We start from the raw sequence: 25,104 nt of genomic DNA, 5'->3' as shown, positions 1-25,104 counted from the left end.
ACCATTAGTCTCTGACTTTTTCCCTGCTGCTGTTACCTGTTTGAAAAAGTCAGAATCCATTATTAAAGTTCAATATAGGGAAAAAAAGTCATCTTCATGCAAAGGACAGCATTCCACACACAACTTCTTCCAAACAGGAATAATAAAAGTTACAGGCTGTCCGTGGTGTTTGGTGCCTGCTGCACTTTCTTTTACAGATGAAAAGGCATATTAGTAACACAAGATATGCAGAGACCTAATTCCAAATGACTGACCATATGAAGGCAAACAGTGCCTTCCCTCTGCAAAATGCTTCACACACAGATACTATCTTTTAAGAATGCACTGATGTGTTACCTTAGAAGAAGATGCAGCTGGCTTGTCAACTGACTGCTTCTCCCAGAGATTACGTTTGCCGGATACATCTCCTGGTCTTAAATCCTGTATTTTTAAGTTAATGTCAGAGAACAAAAAACAACTTTAATTCAGATTTATTTTAACTTGGTAGAGGAAAAGTTAAAATGTGACTTCCTCATAAGAAAATTTGAGGAGTATCTACCAGTTGTAAATATTACATTGTCTATCAATTATAAAGCAATTCAGAATGACATCTCACAGAATCACTCCACACATACACATGCTTTAACACAAAATCCAGTCCTGCTGCATCTATATGGTTTTACACAGACTGGCTATAATTTATTACATTCATCCTAGACAATACAATGAAAAGTTCCTTTTTTTGAGGAAAAAAAGAATTCAGAAATAGTATTTCTGTTAGGGAGGAATTCAAAGGTAGCTTGTCTTGGGTATGGTAGATCAGAATCAATTTTTTTTTAATTATTTAATTAAAAAAAAAAAAAAAAAAACAGTGTCAGACTTTAATACAGCAGATCCTCCTCTACATTCTTAAATAAAGGTTTCAGGATTTAACACTGTAGTCAGTCATATCTATTTGAATTTCCATTGTACCTTTTAAAACCTTAACATGGACCAATCACTAACCTGACAGGGAAAAAAACAACCAGGTAAGGTAAAGTCAAAAAATAGTAATAATAATATTATCTGCAAAGGAGTGTATTGAATTTTGCTTAAAGTCTCCATATACAAATTTCAAACTTCTCTTTGCGGAAAAGCAGGACTACAAATCCAGAAGATGTATGCTAGGCTAGTAGTATAATACATCTTTTTAAGGACAGATGGATTGATCCCTGCCCCTGCCCCTGTGGATGCTAAGCAAAAGACTCTTAAAACAATTTAGGACATAAATACCATTCTTTTCAGAAAGCCCTGCATGGTTTCCAGAATCTTGCTCTTGCCATGCATAGATATGTAGCTTTCTGCACACAAGAATTTATAACTTGGGATAGAAAAATGCCCATTGAGGTACAGAAGTCTAATTTCTGCAAGAGGTGTTTTTACCCAACAGTGATGTTACAGAATAGATTAGATAAAGATATCATTAAGACTTTAAGCCTCTCCTGTGCTTCAAAAAGTGAGTTAAGCAGATAGCAAAATTGCAGTAGACTGTCTGAATGCCTGATCTGGAAAACTATTAATTATTCTTTATTGTGTAGGAATGCGATGAGGGTGAGGAGTTATTTGGTAAGAAAATCTTGTTTTCCTTTTGATTTAGCCTGATTTAAAAAAAAAATAAAATAAAAATAAAAAAAATACAGATGTATATCATTTTTCAGAGTCAGTTATGAACAGGTTTACCTGACCAACTTAGCAAACAGACCCGCAAAGAATAGGAGGAGGGCAGGTTCCTTCAAGCAGAAATATTGAAAGAAGAAAGAACAATCTATTGAGAAAGAGGGAAATGAAGACATAGATAGAAACAGTTGGCTGAGGGGAAAATAAGAGGTTAGTTTTACATTATCTAAAAGATGCAACTTAGAAGAAAGAGAAAATCTGGAGGCAGATGCTGTGCTGGTTTTCAGCACTTGTGATTAACTAGAGCTACCACGATTACTTGTTTTGTTTTTACATTTATTTCTATGAGGACACAAACTCCATGTAGCCACCAGTAAATATTGACTCGAGGGACAACATTGCAAATTTCAAGCTTCTCTCTGAGATAAATAGGCACATGAATTAAGAAAGTGTATGCTAAGCTACACTTTTTATAAAGGGCAGGTGAACTGGTAGAAACAAACTACTCAAGCATATGGGAGGAAAGCAATTATTTAATACAATACTAAAGAAGGTGAATCATTAACACCATGAGTGGTGCCTTAACATTCTCCAGTTTGGAAACTTACAGCCTCAGTTCTTCATCCCTAGCTTTCCCCAGGAAACAATTACCTGTTCCTGCATCTACCCAAGAATTAGCAGAGAGCTTCCAAGAGAGGATGTGCAGTAAGGTTCCTCTAAAGACCATCAGTTGGCTAAGGAAGCACCATCACCACTTCTGTCCCAGCAGATAACCCACCAACCAACCAGATTGTTTCAGGTTTACTTACAGAAGGTTTTGGAGCTGGTGATTTGTTACTCTCTGGGGTCTTGGTTAACCATTCGTTGATACGACTGGAGACACCAACTTTCAGTCCAGCAGTTTCCTACAAAATAATAAAATCTGATGAGAAGACTTTCAGAATAGCTTTTGCCATATTTTTTTTCATGGTTTGGATTTAAAAACAAAGCCAAATCTGAGTTTAATACAGAAGTCCTCGCTGAGGTTATGCCTAGCTAAGAGTTATCCTGTCTACTCAGAAGATATTGTCCCTATGAAGTACACAGTACTGCTACCCTCTAGTTTTCAGTAATGATAAATGTGGTCTGACAGATTCATTTTAAATTTTGTGCTAACCCACAAATAAACCTTAGACACAAACCTGCTGTTTCTGTCATAACTCCAAATTCTAAGGAGAAAAAATCTTTAGCCTAAAAGAAGAAGGGGTACCAATAAGCCTAGAATTTCATTTTACTTTAAAAACTTTCTACTTTAAAAACATTATACTTAAAAAGTATTAATAATAATAGATGAGTTAGCTGGCCTAAAATTTCTATCATTAAAATAAATCTTTAGAAGCTTAGAACAAATTATTGAAATTTCTTGCTTATCTGTAAGCATCCTTCTTCAATCTATGGCTTGCTTTTTCAGCCATGATGAATCCTCCTCAGATCACATCAATTTACAGAAAGGAAATGTGGCTTTAAGAATTTATGTAGAATAGATAAACGTCTCACAAATGCTTCTATACATGATTTATAATAGATCAGTAACTTGTCTATTTAATCCCACTCTGCCCCTAAAAATAATCTTTCCCAACACAAAGAATTTTTTTGTACCCAGCTTGAATTAGCCAGATATATTTGTCTAAGATATCTGATGTGACTCTGGAATGTCTCATAAGTTAGCACAGTGTGCCACTAAATTCTTCCATTACACTGAGTACTGCAGCCATGCCATTTTGTGGGTTTCTGAGGAGTTCAGGATCCTTTGTGATATTCTTCAGCAATGATGTCAAGGGAAGCAGCCAGGCTTACTCATAAGAACATGAACTGCAAGATAATGTCCATAATTCTTTATAATCACCATGTGAAATTACATACATACCTTATTCGGTGCTCCTGTCCCCCCAGAAGGTGAAGAAAAAACATTCCCTTTCTCCCACATGCTCTTGATATTACGGACACCCTCAGCTGGAACAGGAAGGTCAGAGGCTGCTGGCTTAGCTGGTTTTGCAGCCTTTGTGCCCTGCAGAAGAATTGAGGCCAGTTGGTGGTTGGCATTAAAAGCTGGACTTGCAGGGTGGTATGGCTCTGGGGAAGTACTGAGAAATGTATTAACTCTAAGTTCTAGTAATGATCATGCACAGATGGAGAGAAGGGACCCTACTCAAGAGATGACATTGAGACTCTCCCCTTCTTGATCTGCAGTTGGTCAGGCACCCTTGATACGACAGGCTATGGAAACTGCTTAGATTTTTGTATATGTTACATTTCTAGAGCTCTTGGAAAACCACAATGCTGCACACAATGGCTCCAAGACTTATTTTTGTCCTCCTTCAAGTCACAACACTTGAATCCTGTAAGCAAGTCTCCTTCATGGACACAGCTATGGAAATCCTTATCCAGAGGCAGGAGAGAAAGGCTGCTCTGTCAACCAGCATCAGACTTACTCCATCTGCCCAAGACAAGTAAACCTCACAGCCTGGGATTCTAGAGAGAAAGTTCAGCAATTGCAATATATTTTGAGTTAGCTGTTTGTTTGTGTTTTGTTTTGTTTTGTTTTGTTTTGTTTTTGCTTTGTTTGTTTTTTTATTTTTGGTTTTGTTTTTAAGGAGGGGGGCTTTTTTGTTTTATTGTTCTTTTGATTTGTCAGTACGTCCCTTGTACAGTTACCAAAAACACTAGGCCAAAGTCAGTCTATTCTTTCTTTTCAAAACTCTTGTATGTTTTACGTAACACAGATTTGAAGGGAATAGGAACCTGTATGAGCTATCGAGATAATATCCCTTTTAATACTATTTTATTGCCATTACACTTGCAAATCCATGTCTACTATATTAACCAGTGGCTTCCACATTGCCTGTACTTACTGACTTATAGTTTAAAAGTGAGCAAACAAAAAACTACTTCTTCTTGAACTTTGAAAAGAAAAACCTCTGTTGTCAAAAACACCTATGGTTGAATTCTATTTTTTCCCGTTTTTCCTTTGTCATTTCTTAACTCCCTAATTCACTAAAATGTCTTTCTTTGTCCAAGATTTTCATTCTGAAGTGGCAGTCATCAACACAGGCCCAGTTCTTTGCTCTCAGAAATAACCTGTTAATTCACCCTGAGCAAATCAGCTCAGGATGATTACCAGCTCTCAGCTGAGAGAGAGGATGCGACTGCCACTCAAGAGATGCTGACTGAATCCTTCAAGAGCTACTCCAGGCTTATAAAGCAGACTGTATTTTGTAGCACAAAAGGGAAGACATGAATCTGAGATTACGTTTAGTTATATATACATGGAGGTTGGTTATAGGCATGCCTCAATCATTTTGCTTTTGGAGTCTCATTAGAAACAGCTTGTGGAAAAAAAAAAATCAAAACATTGATATTTTTAAACAGGGAAATAAAAGGTGATTATTAAAACCCCAAAGCCATTAGTAACTAAAGTCATAGTGACCTGGAATTAACTTACCACAACTGCACTAGTGTATTGCTCAAGTCTACTGTCAATCTTTGAGACAACTGCTGTTGTATGGGTGGGTTTCATACCACTTCAGGTAGTAGGAAAAAAAAAAAAAAAGGAGAGAGAGAAAGAAATTAATATCGCCTCCAATTAAACACAGTTGTTTCAACTGAATCTACAATCTGTTTTATTGTTTTACCTCTTCTGAGCAGATTTGTTCAAAAATTCTGCCCGTTCCTCTATCTGGAAGAGAAAGAGACAAGACCTGTAAGGTTAAAAGTAATACACATGCAGCCTGTATAAGGCCAGGCTAAATAGCATCTTAAATGTCAAAAGGTCAGTCTAAAAGAGATGGATTCCAACAGAAATCACTGCAAACACACGCATAGGTTTTGTACTTGGGAAACTGTTGTTCAACGTATGCAGAAGGGTAGATGTAATTTTCTGCATTAATGTCTGTATCCTGCTTATTTCTTCAGTGTTCTATTTGTAACAATAAATCAGCAATACAGAAAGGAGAAAAGGGAATAAGTTTATCTTATTAAAGAGGTTTATATTCACAAAATCTCTTGTGAGACTTATGCCAAGACTTATGCCAAATTTCTTGAAAATTTGGAAAACAAACAAAGAAAAAAAGACTACATCCCTGAATAATTTTTTTAAGCATTTCATGATAGGGGAGTATTCTGTGTCAGGAATACTATAAACAATCAACTTCCTAACGTGTCTTCCACATTACGTTGTTCCATTTCTTGTCTCAGGCTCTGTAGCATCACTTAAGTGTTAAAAATACAGAAGCAGCCCCAGGGTACAGAAATGACTATTAATCAGCCTGGCTTGATTCCTGGGGATTCCCCAGTCTCAGTATGGGTTGCCATTTTCAAGTCCCTTTAATAGTCACTGCTGCAGCATTCATGCCTTCAAGCTAAGGCAATGACAGCTATTCCTTTAAATGGTCCTCTTTCATGCCCTTTAACATTAAGGTTGTATGAGAATTTTAAATTGCATGCTAACCCCATCAAAGGACGTGTATGTTTATTTCTCCAGACCATATGAGCAAAAACTCAGGCAGTTCACTTCAGTGCAGAATTTGCCAAATAAGACAATGGGAGGATCTCAAGTTAGTGTCACATCCAGCTTAAAAGAATCTCTAAAGCTCTAACAAATATATACAATTTACAGAGCAATTTACATTAACAGTTTTAGTTGCCAATAAAAGATTTAAATGAAGTCCTAAGTAGAAAGATGGGCTTTGCTTAGATATGTACCAACTGTTTCAATTCACTCTCACAAGATGGCAGCAATACACCAGGCAGGAACCGAACAACACAGTGCAAATCTAAGGCTCTCTCCTCCTTTTCCATCCTCAACAGTTTGCACCTTAGTTTTGCCTGAAGGAAATATACTCAGCATTGTCACAAAACAAGCAAGTTATTTGATTAAAAGTGACTAAACAAATCTACGATGCTAACACAAAACACATCACCTCTTCCCAACTACAATATAGTTCTATATATAGAAGAGTTTCCCACGGCACTGATTTCTGGACAGTAACCAGCAGTACTCAAAAGGATGCATTATATCAACAAGAGCTGTTGGTTTCTCCTGTTCTCTGCTTGGAGGGGCAATTCCCCCAACTATATCAGTGAAACCCTGGCTGGCAGTGAGGACAAACAATAAGGAACATCCCAAAGAGCCAGGGAGCAAGGTAACTATACTATCATAGAAACACAGAAAATCCCGAGTTGGAAGGGACCCATGAGGATCATCAAGTCCAACTCCTCGCACCACACAGGTCTACCCACAAGTTTAGACCATGTGACTAAGTGCACAGTCCACTCTCTTCCTAAATTCAGATAGGCTCGGTGAAGTGCCTACTTCACTGGGGAGCCTGTTCCAGTGCACAACCACCCTCTCACTGAAGAACCTCCTCCTGATGTCCAGCCTAAACTTCCCGTGTCTCAGCTTAACACTATATCCGCAGGTCCTATCACTGGTGTTTATGGAGAATAGGTCACCCGCCTCTCCACTCCCCTTCACGATGAAGTTGTAGACTGCGATGAGGTCTCCCCTCAGCCTCCTCTTTTCCAGGCTGAACAGGCCCAGTGACCTCAGCCACTCCTCATACGTCTTCCCCTCCAGGCCCTTCACCATCTTCGTCGCCCTCCTCTGGACACTCTCCGACAGTTGAATGTCCTTTTTGTACTGTGGTGCCCAGAACTGCACACAGTACTCGAGGTGAGGCTGCACCAGGGCAGAGTAGAGCTAGACAATCACTTCCCTCAACCGACTAGCAATGCCATGCTTGATGCACCCCAGGACACGGTTGGCCCTCCTGGCTGCCAGGGCACACTGCTGGCTCATATTCAACTTGCTGTCAACCATGACCCCCAGATCCCTCTCTGCGGGGCTGCTCTCCAGTGTTTTGTTGCCCAGTCTGTACGTATAGCTACGGTTGCCCTGTCCCAGGTGCAGGACCCGGCACTTCCTTTTGTTAAACTTCATGCAGTTGGTGATAGCACAGCTCTCCAACCTGTCCAGATCACTGCAAGGCCTTTCTACCCTCATCCGAGTCCACAACTCCTCCAAGTTTGGTGTCATTGGCAATAAATCACTTAACAGCATCTTCTAGTTCAGATTAACACAGGTTCCACTTGAACTCATACAAAAGGGACACATCTTAAAAGCTGTTTAAAAGAAGCTAACCACAAGACTCCATAGTCTTCCTATATTCAGAAAGGAGAGGCATTTCTATACAGCACAAAAACCGAGCTGGCATAGTCACTGGGGGACAGGGCAGGCGAAAAGGGGGATATGAGTTCTTGGGGCTGATTTAAAAGGATGTGGAGTTATTCCTTACCCTCTGGAAACAGCAATGCTCTGAGCACTTGGCTGTCGTGTCAGCAATAAACTGGGGATTGTTCAGAATAGGAGGGTGAGGAAACAAACCAGAAAGTAAGTTAAACAGGAGAGCAATTAGAAGGCAACCCTCAGAGCTGAACATGGTCTTCTTCCCAAGGAAGCACGTGCCGCAAGGGGATGGATAACACATTTTCTGCACGTATAAGGATTTGTTTTATAGAGCATCTGCCTCAAAACTGTGCATGCAGCAAATAGAATATTTTGCATACACTTAAAGCAAACACACCTGTACACACAAATGTATTCAACATATAGGTCAAATACATTTAGAATGCACAGTAACATTTGAAAATTATTTATTTATCCACTGCACACCACACAAAGTCCATGCAAATAGTTTAAAATGTTTGGCACATACAGTAAACAATATTACAAAATAGATCTGTAAGACAAACAGAAAAAGCAAGGTGGTTATCAGAAAAAAAGCAAGGTTATTTCCTCAACTAGAAAACAAGAAATAAAAATAACTTATTTTGCTGTATTCTCTTTAACAGAATCTTGTTAAATAGCTTGGGATTGTATTGTGTCAGCATGGAATACTTTCCAAAGCCTCAGACATAAAACACACATGTACTCCATCAAGTCAACCTGCCAGTGGCTAATTAAACTACGACCAGAGAGAAAAAACATAGGATTCCAGGCTGCACCTCTCCCACCTAACCTCAGTGGCTTGTAAGTTAGGCATTTTGTCCAAACTACTCATTTTAATTCCCTCCACAGTCAGTGGAGAGACAGAGGAGCTCACCTTGTTCTAGGGAGTGTGGGCTTACTTGTCCATCAAGGCAGACTCTTGCTCTCTCCTCATTCTCTCAGCTACCAAAGAAGTTACACTGTACAACAAAACCCTGAGATGGACACCTGTCCTTCTGCTGGTAAAGTTAGATGAAATGAAACCCTTCTCCTTCTGCCTCAGAGAGCTGGCTCCTGCTGACAGGAGTTAAGGCTGATAGCTCTGTCAGCTCAACGAGAGCACTAAGCCTTTTAACTGCATCCCTACAAGGCAGTAACACGCACCAGGGTCTCCATCACACACAATGCTGAGAGGTGCTCTGCCTGATTCATAGCAGTAGCCATCAGTGGCAGTGGGCATAAATAAAAAACAAGCAGAGTCTCGCAGCTGATTGCAGCCTTACTCAACAGGGATAGCACACACAGGTGGCAAGGAATAAATTAAGCAAGATGTTACACAAATATATATATAAACAGATATATGCATTTATCCATATGCAGTATTATATAGACATTTTTGGTTTGCTGATTGTGCAAAAAAATGGTCGCTTATTAAAAATCCAGTTAAAGTGTGGGAGTCATAAGTGCACTTCCTTCCATCTGTACATCCTCCAAGAACAGAAACTGAATGAAAAAGGAAGGAGTTAATACACAGTTTGAGTCAATGACTTGGAAAACAAGCACCATCTAAATATTTCCAATAACACTTGTTTCATGCATAGTTTTTAAATGATTCTTAGGAATTTTAAATACTGTGTTAGATGTTAACAACAACAAGTGTTCTAAACTGACACAATGAAAATTATTTTCAGAAAAATGGGCCAAGGGAGAGAGGGAAGAGGAAATACATATAAAGACAGAAATCCCTTTATTACAATTTCACCTCATGCCTGACAGGTGGAAGAAGCTGGTGGAAATCCATTCTGAGTGGTAGTCCCTAGGAGTAAAGGCTTCTCCTGAGCCTCCCCTGCTCTTTTGCTTCATTAAGCAAGCACAGTTAGGCTTTTTCCTGCTGTCAGCAGCATCTGTGCAGAGTAGGCCAATTTATGCCAGTTTACCTGGCAGACTAGGGTGCTGCTAACAGCAGCAAAAAATGGAAAAACAAGCATTACAAATCCTGTCCTTAGTCCTTTGTTTTCCATCTGCCACAAGAGTAGCTCATCTCCTAGAAAGCACTGATTGTGTATAGTCTAATTCTTTCCAGTCAGTGCTCCAGTTCTCCAGTATTGAGCAATAACAAGATAAGAACAGACAGGTCTTTAAGGAAAAAGTAAAAATAAAAATCTCAAGCCCTGAAAAGTCCTGCTTCAGTCTTAGCTGTCAGCATCACCTTCTGGGGAGAGCTGGTTGCCACATCAGCCCATGCTTCCCTGGAGATGTCTGCAGCAAAAGCAGGAGATATCCTGCCCCTGGCCGCCTGCTGTTGCTTTCTCCCTTCAGTACCTAACTGCTTTTGCATTTCTGTAGTGGGGGAGCTCACCCCCACCAACAGAGGAGAATCAGTACCAAAATACCCTGTTTACTCCTGATTATATTTAGGAGCAGTTGCTCAAGATGTCAAGATCACTCCTTCCGAAATAAAATATGAGTAATGAAACTGTCTAAAAGGTAAAACCAATAAAGACTGGGCAGAAAATCTCATTCTTTTACTGTAGTACCATCTGTCTATCTCATGCTCTCCCATTAGGGAGAGCATGAGGTAGAATGGGGTGGGAGAGCAGCAAAGGCTGTTCCGGAGAGTCTTTCCTAAGTAATACGTGGAGATGAGTTGTACATCTTGGTTTCTAAATTCTGAGTCTGCACATCACGCTCATCCGTGCTTTGCCTGATGGATAAATGCAGTGTACATAAGATGATAATATGTGATACTATTTTCAGTTTATTTCCCTTTCCTTTGTTGTTGTGGTCCCCCTGGTAAAAAACATGTCCTGCTCTCTTCATCTAAATCACTCCCAGGAACTTGTTTTTCTTCCCTAAAGCTTATCACATCAGAAAAACAAGGAAGGAGAAGAAGATGCTTTGCCAGATTGTGATTTAGGAGAAGACAATGTGCAAATGCATCACACAGTCTTTTAATACTGAGCCTCCCTTTTTCATCATCAATTCCAACTGCCCATTGACAATTGAGTATTTATATTTCTCACATGATTCTTGACATATCTAACTAGTGATACATTCATCAAGGGAGAAAATATGTGCCAGATGCTTTACCAGTCAAAAGATAACTTGGTCACTGTATAATAGCCTAGTGAGAGAACTGTATACCAAACAGGCTAGGCCAACATGACAATTCTGTCCAAACAAAAGGTGACAATAGATACTGTCTTCTAAACACTGGAATTGACATCAGTTTTTTAAAACCACATTATTTCCTCCTCAGCTACTGACCACAGAAGGCCAAGAAACATTTTATGGCATGAAGTTCTGACAGTATTATATGTATGTTCTAGCCACCCACAGACCCAGACTGAAATATCTACAGTATCACCAATTTCTCAGAGAGAGACTGAGAGAAAGGCAAAAAATATATATACAGAGTTTCATAGATTAGTTTTTGTAACCAAAAAAACAACAACAACAACAAACTTCTACTTAACAAGTCATAAAACCAGCAGCAATTATCATCATTAAAAAAAAAAAAAAAAAAATCAGACCTCTAATGCTTAACAACATTTGGAAAATTCCAGCTTTCCTCTAAAAATACACTTAGTAACATCAGTCCAAAAGCTCTCTGAAATCTATTAACCTCCTGCCAAATCCACTGTTTTGTCCCACTCTCCCCAAAATTATGATCTATATCTTGCTATTATGCATACTCAAGTATAATTTCCTTCCTTATGAGTCATCTCTGAACTAAAGCTCCAAGTGTATGTCATAAAAGGCATCTCAACAGACAGAAGGAAGAAAAAGAAGCTCTCTCAGGAGGACTAGGAAGAAGCTGTACAATTATACAATCCATTCTTGACATAATGTTTTGCAACCAAAATGGCAATACAAGGTTTATCTAACAAACAGGAGTTGGGAAGCAACTTGGCAATCTTTGTTTACAGCTGTATGTATTCTGTCCACAAATTTCAGGTTCAGATGTGCCTGAGGAGTCAAAGCCAAGTCCAGACAAAAGCATTTGGCCGCTGTATTACCTGGAACAGGACCCAAAGCACTACAGGGTTGAAGCTCAAAGAGCAAGCTGTGTGAGCAGAAATGTCCTTCTGATCAAATGCAGCTTGTCACCCATGACATACATTTCTTAATCCCATGGAGACTCCCTTCATGACCCGACATAAACTCCTACCTGACAACGTCCTGCCTGGTTCGTTTTCTTGCTAGTGCCCGCTAAGTGGTCTTTTTTGACAGACATTTTGGATTCTTACCTGACTAATGCCTCAAAAGGAAACGAGGAAAAGATAGGTGAACATGATTAACAGATCTGTGGTTTTAGCTCGAGCTGAGAAAGTGACCAGACTAAATATCAAAACAAAATTCCCAGTAATTTCAGAGAGGCCTGTATTTCTCTTCCACGCTGAAAGGTCATTTAATTGATTTATCTGACATCCAAAATAATATAGGCCACTGAAGACCACTTAGAAATTCCTGCAGCAAGAGAGGGGGTTTTGTTATTGTTGTTTTTAATATCATGTAAGAAAACAAAATCCAGCCCAGTGTTTCTAGATGTTTAGAGAGTTTAGACGTAAGCTAGAACTACCATACGGGACAGTTTCAATTAATGATGATTGGGCTGAATATGCTTAAAGACAAAGTAATTTGGCAAGGAAGGAAGTAATTGTGGAAGAAGAGAGTGGAATTGTGAAAGAAGAGAATGTTCTGTTCATGATTTTTTCTGCTCCAGTTCACAAAGCAGTCCTATAATAAATTAACATTGAAATACAACGTGCACAGTAATACAACTCTAAGTATCCTTCTTCTTGAAGGTAAAGAATCTTTTTGGACATTCTTGACCAACAACAGGTAACTACCATGCTAGACTATTTTTGAAAGAGTCTCTAATGTACAGTCATCCAAATGAATGAAGTCTTTCAGCTGAAGGTTTTAGGCAAAGCCTATTTCAGAACGTTGGTCCAGGTCTGCTATCAAGTATTTCTACAACGCTTTGGTGTTTGGAAATTGGTTTGAACTGCAGCTCCCTTTACTTTTTCTGTACTATATAGAAGTTATTGGGGAGGTTACCTTGAGAGATGAACCTTTAGGACTGAAGCATTTAAATGGTTTCTTTTCTTCAGATACACCATCTTCCGGCATCTTTTGACGTTTCTCAGCAGCTTCAGCCCTTCTCCTTTCAATTTCTTCCTTCATCCTCCTCTTTTCCTCCTAAACAAATAATAAAGGTTATCTCTTCTTTCAGTAACTACATCACCATTACAGGGCTTTGTAGTCCTGCAAAAAATTTAGCACACTTTCTAAGAACAAGTTTTTATGCTAGCCAAAGTAGTTCAGGGACTTACATGAAAGCTAGTAACATACTGATGTCAATTCATCATATTATTAAATAAGTGAGGAAGACAGCTATTCCATTATTTTAGTCTCTCCTCACAGGGAGGTCACCAGCCTTATTGCCATGTAGTGTTGCTTAACGAAGGAATAAAGCTCATTTATAAAAATGCTATTTCATTAAGAACTGGATTTCAGAAGCCTAATGTCTTTTTTTTTTGTAGTTGTACACACATTTAAAAACATTTTGAAGAACACTTAAATGTGCTCTGAGTCTGCGTATTGATGCAAACAGGTTTACAAGAGAACCAGTCAATCAAACAGGTTGCACAGACTATAGTTTGTCTAAACAGGTGTAAGAAACAGAAACTCCCATGGTCTCGTTTGCTTTCCCAGATTCAGTTTCTCTGTACCCTCACGTATCACCTTTGTTTGTACTTCTCTCCATCTGCTCTGACACTTTTGCCAAGGTTAATACTTCACATGGAAAATACAATAGATGCCCAAAAAGTGAAGAGGAAGTGCTTATCATTTTACCTCCAGAGACATAACTTGAGTTTTTACTTCATAAACTACAAGTAAAACCAGAAGCCCTCCAAGCACAACCACCATGAGTGCTGGTTAGCAAGGTCTGCTCTTATACAGCAAGTCACTGAGCAATCTCAGCATCTATTGAATTGTACTGTAAAGAGCTTAGCATATTAAAGCAATCAGCATTCATCTGCTAACACTATTATTATTCTTCCACCATTTGTTTTCCAAACATTTAAGATTCCTAAATGATGCACCAGAGATTTGAAAATCTATTTATAGAGTCCCTTGGCAGAGAAAGCACAAGCAAACAGATGTACTTGGGTACAAGAGACAGGAATATCTTCCTAATGAGATCTTGCCCACCATAACTATATATAACATCAGCATTCCAGCTCATCTACAGCAGACAAATCAAAATCAAAAGGACTGCAAATAAATTAAGAAGTCTGTGGCTATAACACTGCCCCCAGAATCTCACATACCCTACAAGATAAGAAATTTACAACTGCTGTAGATGACATCCTGGCTTGTGATGACATTAGTAGAGCTTTGTCTTTTCTCAAAGAAGCAAGAACTGCAGTTTTTCTTGGTGCCCTGCATGTTTTACCTCAGGTTCTCACAAGAATATCTCTGTGACGTGGTCATTTGATATCAAACATGGCATACTTGCAGTTAAATCTGAAGGATAAATGGGGTAATTTTAATGTTGGTACCATATTTGAAATAACTGCAACAGACCATGTCCTGACACACGACCGGAAGAGCACACAATCCAAATAGAGCTCCCAGACAAAGGGTACAACCTGAAGCAAAGTCATGGCAGCAAATCCCACACAGACCTCCAACAATATCACATCCAAGAAAGAGAAGCCCACCATAGCCTGCATGTTTGGGTTTAGTCCTGCCTTCCTTGTTGTACACTCCATCGTCACCTATGTGCAAGTCTCCTATGGCCTCATTCTGCCCTTTTTTTAAATACAAACACATTCTCATCCAGCCCCAATACCTCTTTGCCAAAAGGTGTCTGTACAGACACTGCTGTAAAGAGTTACCATCTAATCCATGGCCAGTTGAAGTAAAGTAGTAACAATAAGGGATTAAAACCAGAGATCAATACTTCTTACTTTACACTTACCTCCTCTCTGGCTTTTCTCTCAACCTCTTCCTGTTTCTTCTTCTGCTCCTCTTCCTCCAGGATTTTCCTGCGCTCCTCCCGTCTTTTCTTCAGTTCCTCCAGCTCCACGGCTGCCTCCTGCTGTTTCTCCTTCAGCTTCTCAAAGTCCTCTTTCTCATTCTCACCCTGGCGACGGCGCAGATCATCTAGCCGCTTTCCAGCCTCTATCTGGGATCCTGCCTTCGCTTCCTCGGCATTCACAGTTCCCTTCAAGCTGGAGCGGCTGGGAAAGAAATGAAAGGCAAGGTAATGCATCACAGGTTTTCCCTTCCTAGCCAGAGCCACCCCGCTACCCCACATTCACCAGCAACATGAGGATACTGCCTCGCAAGATCTTTTGCTCCTTGTAAACTACAACAAACCCAAAGCATTTCTGTCAGGAGCTAGGGAGGCTGAGAAGCTTGGAGGAACACCTCTCCCATCTGCTGCCAGTGAGAAAGCAGTCTCAGGTACTTGTGAAGCAAGGACTGGACCACCCGAGCTGAGAATGCAGGCCACCTCCAGTTTTATCACAATTCAGCTAACGAGTTTGAAATGTTTAACATCTCATGTAACTTTAGCAAGACGTATCTTATCAGCATCTCCATGCTATACAGTAAACCACTGAACTTTCACGTCTCTGCTCTGCAGTTTGTGTGCAGAAGAAGCACTTCCAAAAAGCATATTGTACTTAATACAGAAAACAAAGCAATGGAAACCCATAACTAATTCCTCTCTGTTGGTTTTAAGTGAGACAATTTTACATATTAAAAAAATTAACAAAAATACTCTGCTATATTCTGTGTTAGAAAATATGCATAACCCTTTGCTTTCAAAGGCAAATATTTTATATAATCCCTTTAGAAAAAGACAAGTATCTTTGGGAACAGAACCAGTTAATTGACTTGAGGAAGACAGAAGGAAACAAGAGAGTGGTGAGACTCCTACAGCTTCAACAGTGTTTTAAAAAACTAAAAAGGTCCCTAAAGCACCTATCACTTGGACTCAGCAAGCTCGTATGAACAGAAAGGTTCATCAGATCTTTTGCTGACAGTTTCCAGGGAAGGCATGACTTTAAGTAAGAAACTGGAAATTATTTATTAACAGCAACCTTTCACCGAAGAAAAACAGAAGTTTTCCAATCAACTCTAATATGAGAGACAGACAGGAAGAATACAAGGAAAAAAAAAAAAAAAAAGAATACAAGGAAAAAAAAAAGTATTTATATAGGTGAAGCACATCATTTCAACAGAGTCAGATAGTATCACCTAGTTAAACAATTACCACAGCAGTGTTTAGTCAAATGTCTGTTCCATGAGCGTGTTTAGTATTACTGCTGACAGGGAGATAGGTACCACAGAGGTATCAGTGTGCTATTGACAAGGGACAGAAAAGGAATGTATTTACTGGCTTTTTTAAAAGAACTTTCTGCTCTGTTCTGTTGACATTTAGAAAAGCTGGATATTAATGACTTCATTTATTGAACCAGAGTGTTGCCGAATTTAATGCTACGAGATGGTATAAATCAAGTGTTCCAACAAAAACAATAACTGTTAGAGATGATGAGATTAGAGATGACAACATGAATAACAAATATGATATAAATTTGCAGTCTGGTGAATCACACCCAATCCTGTAAATGTACTCTTCATTCAGATGGATCCTTCATCTACATAGGGTTAACCATATAAAACAGGTTGTCGGATCAGAGCTGAATTTTCTGTGGTTTCAATATTGCAATGGGATCTAATAACACAGATTACTCTGCCCCCACATGGTCTTACTGACTGGGATGAAATTCAGCTGCAGCAGTGTAGAATGCATACAATTTTTGAATTGTATTATTAAAAAACAATGCCAGCATAAGCAAACTGACCCTGTGATGTGAATCTCACCTGTTGTAATTCATCTGTGAAAGTTCAACACCAAAGTAGTAAGACCTGACATTTATTTTGCAATGTGTTTATGTGGTTTTAGGAAGTCTTTTCTTTATATAACATCAAAAAGTAAAGCTAATGAAAAAAAAAAAAAAAAAAAAACTTCATTTATTTATTGCTCTTGCCCTCTGAAGTCACTGTTAGCCCAGCAAGAGGTCGCCTTTGATAGACATAATGATACCACTGGCAAGAGAGCTATGAAGAACAAAAATTAAGAGAGCTAGGAACAAAATTAAGAGAGCTAAGAACATACCAGTTACTCTGATTCTCTTAATAAATAACTGCTCTGTTTTATATCAGTACACGAGATATGTTACTCTTTACTGACTTCAGTGCAGATGGCCTCAAGGAAATCAACAAGTACTCTCAACCTTCACCTCATAAAAGCCAAAAGTAGAATCTAGTCTTAATATTTTTGTTTGGAGACCTCAGGTGGTTGTTTTGTACTCCTTACAATGAAGATCATTTAAGTTTCTAGCTTATTTTATTCTCATGCAGCACACAGGACTTCCCCTACTGGCTCTGTATAATCTGAAATAGGAAACAATAAACTGGCAGTAATTCTCTGTATTTTCCTCCACCTCCCAAACTCCTCTGTTTTCAACAGATTCTGGGAATCGCCATTCCCTATTGTCAAGATTGAGAATTAGTATTGAGATGTTGGGTGGAGGAATAGTTTCATAAGTACCTCTTTGGTACTAAGAAATGAAATTGGTTGCCAGCTTTCAGACAAGGAGGAAAAGGAGAAGTAGAGGTTTGTGGGAGCCAAAAATGTCAGAACAATGTGAAAAACGTGTTACTTCATATTTAGAACTTTTTCAGTCCTGTGTAAGAACAGGGAGAAAGGTAGGTGGGAGGGGAGGTGGGAGGGCAGATGGGAAAGGGAAGCTGTAATTATTTTTTTTCTGTAATTTTCTGACTGACACGGACAAACAAGATGCAGATAAGATTTTTCTTTAGCCTCCACTACCCTATTTTATTCTCAGTCTTCACCATTGAGGATTAGCCAAGTTACCTGCTTCCTAACGAGTATCTGATGTGTTCATGTAAAAACAAGAAGATCGTTCCAAAGAAAGCCTCAGGTTAGACACCCTTCTTCACACATTTGGGAAAGAGTGGAAGAAAAACAGAAGAAAAAAGGAATGGAAACACAGATCTACATGTTGCCACTAAGGCCTGTCTCCCACAGGAAGTGAAACAAATGAAAACACAACAAAAATATTTTTAGAAAACCATTCTCATGTTATTGATGATGTGACCCTAGTCATGATGCAGGACAGTTCTGAGCAAGGCCCATTTCCTGCTGTCCCATCTCCGTGCTGCCTGACTCCCTCTGTCTTCTGGCCTTAGGTCAGATTGTCTCCAGGGCCTTATGAACTGCATTTTATTTTGAGAAAGTTTGGTTTTCCTGGAAGAATCACAAGGGGAATGCTGGGATATAACAGCAAAACCCATCTGACCTACATGGATTTTTAAATGTGCCTGGAGATTTTAACCTTTTCTTTGCCTGTGCCAGTGTAAAAAAAGGAAGAGATGTGCAGAAGGAAAAATAAAATGATTTCTAACCAACTCATGTTCCTCTGCAAGAAGGAAGAATTTGTGCTCTATTTCATTTATTCCCTTCCTTTTAGTAGGTAGAATCCCTTTTTAATAAACTTCCTCAGCAATTTGTTACCTTCACTGAATTTCCCAATACAGCCAGAAGGCCAGTATTTCCTTAAAAAGAAAAAAGAAATCTAACTTAACGCAATTCTTAAAAAAATAAATATATATAAATATATATATAGGCTAGCAGAGGTTTTCATCTAACTGAAAAATCACTTTTGTAAAGAAGCCACTATGTTCAAGTTTGCCTTGAAATCAAGAGAGAAATTCTCAAGAATTACCCATTGAATTGTGCTGCATACTGATATGCAGTCTGATTGAAAGCAGGTGTGTGATTGGAAAATGAGTTATTTCAGGTTGAGATCTGATTAAAAATATTAGAAGCTACAAAATCTGGAATGTGGTCATAACTGGCCTCTGTGCAGATATCAGAATGAAATTCTAATTGCAAGTCCCTCAAGGAAGGAAAACTCCAGCACAGAAAAATAGCTGCTCATCTCTACTGAGGGCACAAGGTACTATTTACATCTGCTTTCTGCACCTTGCTTTGTCACTGTAACAAAGGGATGGCAGTCCATTAGAAAACAGGCCAAGAACCTTAACGCAAACCTAACCACATAGTGAACACCAGAGCTTCCACTGATGATGCCAGTTAAGTCTTCTCAGCTGCCACAAGGCCATTAAAGAGAGACCCCTGAGAAGGCCTCCTGCTCTGCTCTAGCATAAACAAGCCCCAGGCTCACTTGGAACTTACCCAAAAGCATTCTCAGTAGATTTAAGTTTGGGGGAAGTGAGTTCACGTTCTCCGTTCTGTGCCTTTTGTTCAGTAACTCCCCTTTTACGATCCCAGACACTTTTCATTTCCTCCTTGGGTGCTTTTTCTTTATCCTTGTCATCTTTTACCTGCTCAGGAGATACCGTAAATCATAGGGGGGGAGGGAGAAAAGTCACAGTGAGTCATTATAAATAACAGTCAAGAAACAAATTTCTTGGTATTAACCAAGTGATTTACTAATCTTAATGATTAACTAAGCAACTGTCTTCAAAATGTTTATATGCTTTATGGAAGAAGTAGTCTACAAAGCTCAAAAATGTGATAATCCATCACCCTGCCTGCCTGACCTGAATTCAAGATGAAAACATCTAAAATCATCAGTCTTCTGTGAAAGTTTGTTGCAGCCATGGGACTTTGCTACCATATCACTTCTTTCTACAACTGCACCTTCCTCAGGTGCCCCAATCCTCCTCCCTTCCACTGCAGCATCATTCACCTGTTGCCTATGAAGATCCTAGGCTGCAAACCCTCTTGGACTAGGCTTGTTGTTACATTCTTGGTACAAGGTTTAGAGCATTGAAGCAACAGAATACTTCATAACCTTCACCGATTGCCAATCTGGATAAGGTAAGTTTGTGCTATTTGGATGTAGGCAGACCATTCTGCAGCACAGCAAGGGAGTGTTACCAGACCAGACCTAGCATTTCCAGTGTCACAGCAGGTGGATACTTCAATACTACAAGAATAATGACAAACATACAAAGCAATCTGTTATCAGAGTAAAAGTTACTCTGACAAAAAGCATAGTCCTACCAGGGGCTAGTTATTGATAGTGTTATCAGACACTATTAGTGAATATCTAATCCTATGAAGAAGCAAATGTTCTCTCTGGAAACACTAGAGCAGAAATTCCCTCCGGCCTTACAAAGTTTTGCCATATAAATTTTAAGAGCAATTAAGTATATTTAGAGCATGGATTTCACTCTCCAGTATCCCTCTGTAGTTGTGGGCTTGAAGTATTTACCAATACTAGAGACAGATTGATCCCAGCATGCTGAGTCATGGCTGGATGCTGATAAGAAGTGGAGGATATGGACTGATTTAAGTACTTTGTTCTCAGGCAGAATTATTCCCACTAAGAAAATTAATTGGACTAGCAGCCTGAATAACCTTTCAACAGCAGCAGAGGAAAAAAAATCCCTAAAAAACTTTTTTTCCCAGCTGTATCATATTGGAGGAAGTAGGCAAGCAAGAAAAAAATAATAATTATCTTCTGTTGCTTGGAAGCTTGGAAGCTTATCACCTTCCCATTTGCTATCTTAAAAAATAAAATAATTTTCATAACCATAGCAGTCCTGTCTGCAGCACAACAGCTTTTATAGAGTTCCAAGCTGCACTTAGAAATAAAAGCCAACAGCAGGCAATGCGGAGGTGGCACACACCACCAGTCAGTGCTGGGTGGTTATACTACTACAGCAAGTTTGACACCGGGGAGTGATGCTGGACACAATGCACAGAGACACTTGCTCCGTCCCAAGAGCAGGCAGCAGCAGCACAGACATTCCCCATGTGCTCCTACCAATGGACTCTAGCTACAACCTGGCAGCACTGCCCTAATGGACAAGAGGGGAGTTCAGTTTCCATGGCCGTGCATTCTTCGGCCATGATGCCGTGACTGCTAGCAAACAAGGTCATTATTGCTAGCTGCCTCAAGGAATGGCTTTCTGTTTTCTAGGAGCTGCACTGAGACAACCAGTGCTATTCATTGAGTCTAATGAATGCCACCAGACAGTACTGTCTTTCGGGTGCTCCCAAATCTGGGCAAGTTTCTAGCTAGTGACATGTTCCCGGAAAAAAAAAAAAAAAAAAAAAAAAAAGTTCTGCCTGTTGGCAATATCCTAAACCTTCAGCCCCAGACAGGGTGATACAGAAACCCACGATGTTGATTGTTGTAAGATTTCAAATGCCAGGATGTCTGTGTTGGGATTTTGAGAGCATAGGATTTCCTTTGCTGAGATTTTCACCAAGACCTTTCTAAGTCTCATTAAAAAGCCAATCTTCCAGCTGCGTGATGTATTGAAGTCCACTGGGGAAGGTCATATCTCTTACATCTTAATTGAAATTGCTGAGAAAACTAATATTAAAACAATATAGTTTAAAAATTAATAGGTTAGGAAACAGCATTTCAGAAGGCCGTAGGACTTATGGTAATATGTGTGCATTTGAGAAAACCATTAATGCAGCTTGGCTTCTTTATTCAAAAAGATAATAAAACAAGATATAACACAAACATTTCACAGCTTTCATGTCCAATACTTTTCCTACTCATTTTAATGCCAAAACTGTGACTGATTAGCAAAGAAATGGAATCCATTATGTCCCATTCAAGAGGAAGGCAACAGAAAAATTATTTTCCCTTGTCTCATTGCTTCACTGAATTACAGATGAATTCAGCTTCCACTGAATTTAGTGAAAAGGACTACTTTGATTACAGTTAGAGTGGATGGGTGGTATTACCTGAACTGAACACAGCTTGCACTGTCTCTCAAATCTTGACCCTCAAGTCAAAACAGAACCTGACCAAAACCATGTTTAGCTAACATAAAACATAATTTATTTATATTTTAATCTTTCTCCATACTACTTCTTTCCTGTTAGGCTTTTATATTAATATTAATTGAGAGTCAAGTTTTCTAAATCTAAGACTTGAACACTCTCAGAAAACAATGAATCAGGTTGGGGCCATTTGGCAAATTTTATTCCTTGCTTGGGCTGTTTCTTAGTGACTTAAAAGCTGTGGGCATCTGGGTCTAGGCTATCCATTTAGAGCCAACGACTATGCCCAAATACCATTAGAAAAGCAACTGTTGTGGTATGTCTAGCCAAACTGGAAGCAGGAAATACCAGAAGTCTCACATCATGAGAAACCTTGTTCTTATGAACTTTCCAGGCCAGTTTTGAGAACCCAAAATTGTGGGCCAGTTCAGAGAGGGAGACAGATTTTGTTTGCTAATTTGATCAAAACCTGAGCTTTGAGGATCAGATTTTGAAAGGATACATTAAGAAAGGATATGTGTTTGTGTTGCACAATTACAGAAGCAAAATCTGGTTAAGTGTTCCTTCAGGATCTGGTTCACTACATAATGCTATCCTCTTAACTCCATATATGTGTCTAAAATAGCCTCACTGAATTTATACATCCGTGCATGGGGGGAAGAAGTGGAGATAGGAGTCTGATCCTGACTTTGTTTGGAGTTTGAGATTGTCAATTTGTCTTCAAGAGCCGGGAAGCACCAACCGAGATTTTAAAACATGAGCTGAACATGTTGAATGTTCACCTTGATATACATGAAAAAGTTTTACCTTTCAGTGGATGCATATTCAGCATTGCACCAAAAGTGGTACTCTCTCAAATTGTCTCACCTTGAGCATCCAAAAGTGTACTAAAACTACAAGTTACTTTCAAAAGCCTTTCCAGTTTCCTGGAAGAATCCAGCCTTGTAGGCATGGCTGAAAAGGATGACAGAAGCACCACTGAGTGCTGATTGAGCTCTGCGCAAACGTAAGCAGGATGACTGTGTGTCGAGCCCTCCCCACCTCCCAATCAATATTTGTGGTCAAACATTTATAGCCCACTTTTTACATTTACTTGTAATAGTCAAAAATTGTGTGCTACAGTGAATATTACAAGCTGATTCCATCATATGAACAGCTTTTAATATAATCCACCCCTTATTTTCTGCACAGTTCCTTCCTCTGGTTTCACAATCAGGGTGATCAGGTACAGTGACTATTTCGTTTTTCTAAAGCATTATTTTGACATAACTCCTAGGTTTCATTTAACTCTTTCCCTTTCTAGACTAAGTTATTTTAGTATTGCCAGTCCCTCCCTGTAGATTTTGAAACCGTTCTTTTAACCATCTTCATCACTTTACTTGCTTTTTCCTGTACCTTACTAAAAATATGGACAATCAACTCAGGTAACTGGACATAAAACCTTGTTACATGATTTGCCCTCACCTCTCTCTGAGGCTGAGCTAAACTCCTGCAGCATGTTCTGAATTAATTAAGCTGCCTTCCTACAACTAAGGACACTGGCCCAGACCCTCTGTAGCCCTCAGTGCTCCCAAGCAGCTGCAGAGGCAACAAGCTGCCTGTTACTAAATCTCTGTGCTGTGGCTCCCTTTAAGCCACATGGAGCTGGCTGAACCTAAATGGGTGCAAACCTGCAAGAAGCTGACTAGTCCCAATGTCTGACCAGGATCAGGGGCTATTCTTATACCTGCTGTATTGACCCAAAAGCTCAGGTGCTGCATAAAATGGAACTTGGCTCCCTGTTTGCCAGCTGTAACCTGAAGAGCAAATGGTTCACAAATCTTATTTACTTACCATACAGTAAAACACCATGGCACCAGCTCCTGTGTTTACAGTGGAAATGCAATGCAGTAAATTTTGTAGAATTTCTCTTTAAAACAAAAGAAGAATCTTGGGTATGCACAGTTTATATCATGGGACATTGCAGTTTGGGGGAAAATCATTAGTTAAGGCATTCAGGTGGCCAAAGGGCCTAGATTATTGTTATTATTATGGTAAGAGTAGGTCTCAGTCATAGGGAAAAAGTTCACAGTAAAGTGGGAGGAAACCAGGGAAGGATGATTAGTTGAAAACTTCATCCCTAAGGTGCAAACCATCCTTGTATTATTGCCTGACCTGAGTTTAACTGAAGTATTTGTTCTAAGACAAACAGGTCTTGGTTGTAAGGCCCTAAAAGAACAAAATACTTAAGCATATACTTAATGTTAAGCACCATAAGTAGTTTCATCCCTACTTATTTCAGCAGGATTACCCATGTTCTTGAAGTAAGGCACATGCTTAAGTACTTTGCTGAACAAACAACTTTCAGTTATAGGTCCCTTATTTATTTTCTTATCTTAAGTTTCCCTACAACATCTAAATCAGTGGTTTATAAGTTACCTGATCTTTTTTGGAGGTAGGCTGAAGCTTCTCTGGTAACTTTTCCTTTTTAGCTTCCACTTTAGCCTCTTTGTCTTCCTCCTTTGTTTGTGGGTTTTTAATATTTTTTGAAAGTAAGACACGAAAACACCATTCTATGAGCATCTGTTTGCAGTTTTGTTTCTCCACACTGTGTTCATGTACCAAACCTGTGTGCAGCCACGTCTTTCATATGCTGCTGTGCCCACATCTCCATGTGCAGCTGTGCTCCCTCCACCCTCTCCAAATGCTTCCATTCCCCCCTCTGGGCTTTATCCCTTGTGCAGCATCATGCTCATATGTCCCAGCACAGAACCCTTTGTTGTGAATGCATTTAACACACGTGGTTCCTCACACAGTTTACCAGGTGCTCATAATAGTTTGTGTCAAGTTGTGTTTGCCTCAACTTCATGTGTTACTGCAGCAGGCCAGCTTATAGCAGCTGAGAAAAAAGGCAGCAAAAAAACATGCAGAGGTCTGAACATGCAAGGTGTGCTCTGAACAACGGAACGAGGACAGGCATGTTGTGCAATTCATTATTGATAAGCAGAAATAATGAATTTTAGTTTAAAAAGCAGGCAGCATGGGTATTAGTTGTATATATGCAGGAACAGATCTGTGAGGAAATTCCAATTCAATCTTTTTGTTCTTGCATTACATTTCTCACAAACAACAGGTGTCTTATTTTGGTGCAAAATGTTTACTGTACCTGTTTTTTTAGGAAAGCTGCTTGAGGTTTTTCCTCTTGTACTTTCTTCTCTTTTACCTGCTTATCTTCTATTTTCTTTTCTTCAATCTTTTGCTTTTCCTTTAATTTTTCTGCTTCTAGCTTAGCCTTTTCTTCAGCTGCCTTCTTTTCCTCTTCTGCCTTAGCCCTCTCTCTTTCCTCAGCTGCTTTCCTCTC

General features: G+C 39.3%; 1 protein-coding gene across 14 annotated transcripts in view; it reads right to left on the bottom strand.

Moving 5' to 3' along the window:
- Positions 1-25,104, bottom strand: part of CALD1 (caldesmon 1) — a 199,254-nt gene that overhangs the window by 3,347 nt on the left and 170,803 nt on the right. For 9 of the 14 annotated variants that reach the window (XM_035346639.1, XM_035346620.1, XM_035346663.1 and 6 more), the window contains 11 exons: positions 24,910-25,104; positions 24,183-24,263; positions 19,188-19,336; positions 14,874-15,135; positions 12,944-13,084; positions 5,307-5,350; positions 5,117-5,195; positions 3,542-3,682; positions 2,445-2,540; positions 337-420; positions 3-36 (listed from right to left, as the gene is read on the bottom strand). The exon at positions 24,910-25,104 is cut by the window's right edge and continues 802 nt beyond it. In XM_035346639.1, coding sequence (XP_035202530.1) covers positions 3-36; positions 337-420; positions 2,445-2,540; positions 3,542-3,682; positions 5,117-5,195; positions 5,307-5,350; positions 12,944-13,084; positions 14,874-15,135; positions 19,188-19,336; positions 24,183-24,263; positions 24,910-25,104 — 1,306 coding nt within the window. Of the gene's footprint in view, positions 1-2; positions 37-336; positions 421-1,698; positions 1,784-2,444; positions 2,541-3,541; positions 3,683-5,116; positions 5,196-5,306; positions 5,351-12,943; positions 13,085-14,873; positions 15,136-19,187; positions 19,337-24,182; positions 24,264-24,909 lie in introns of those variants that run through there. The other 5 variants (XM_035346712.1, XM_035346705.1, XM_035346719.1 and 2 more) reach the window with 3 other exon arrangements.

The sequence above is a fragment of the Oxyura jamaicensis genome, chromosome 1 (assembly GCF_011077185.1).
Source record: "Oxyura jamaicensis isolate SHBP4307 breed ruddy duck chromosome 1, BPBGC_Ojam_1.0, whole genome shotgun sequence".
NCBI lineage: Eukaryota > Metazoa > Chordata > Aves > Anseriformes > Anatidae > Oxyura > Oxyura jamaicensis.
Note: the sequence above shows the minus strand (reverse complement) of the source record. Positions and strands in the feature narration are given on the sequence as shown.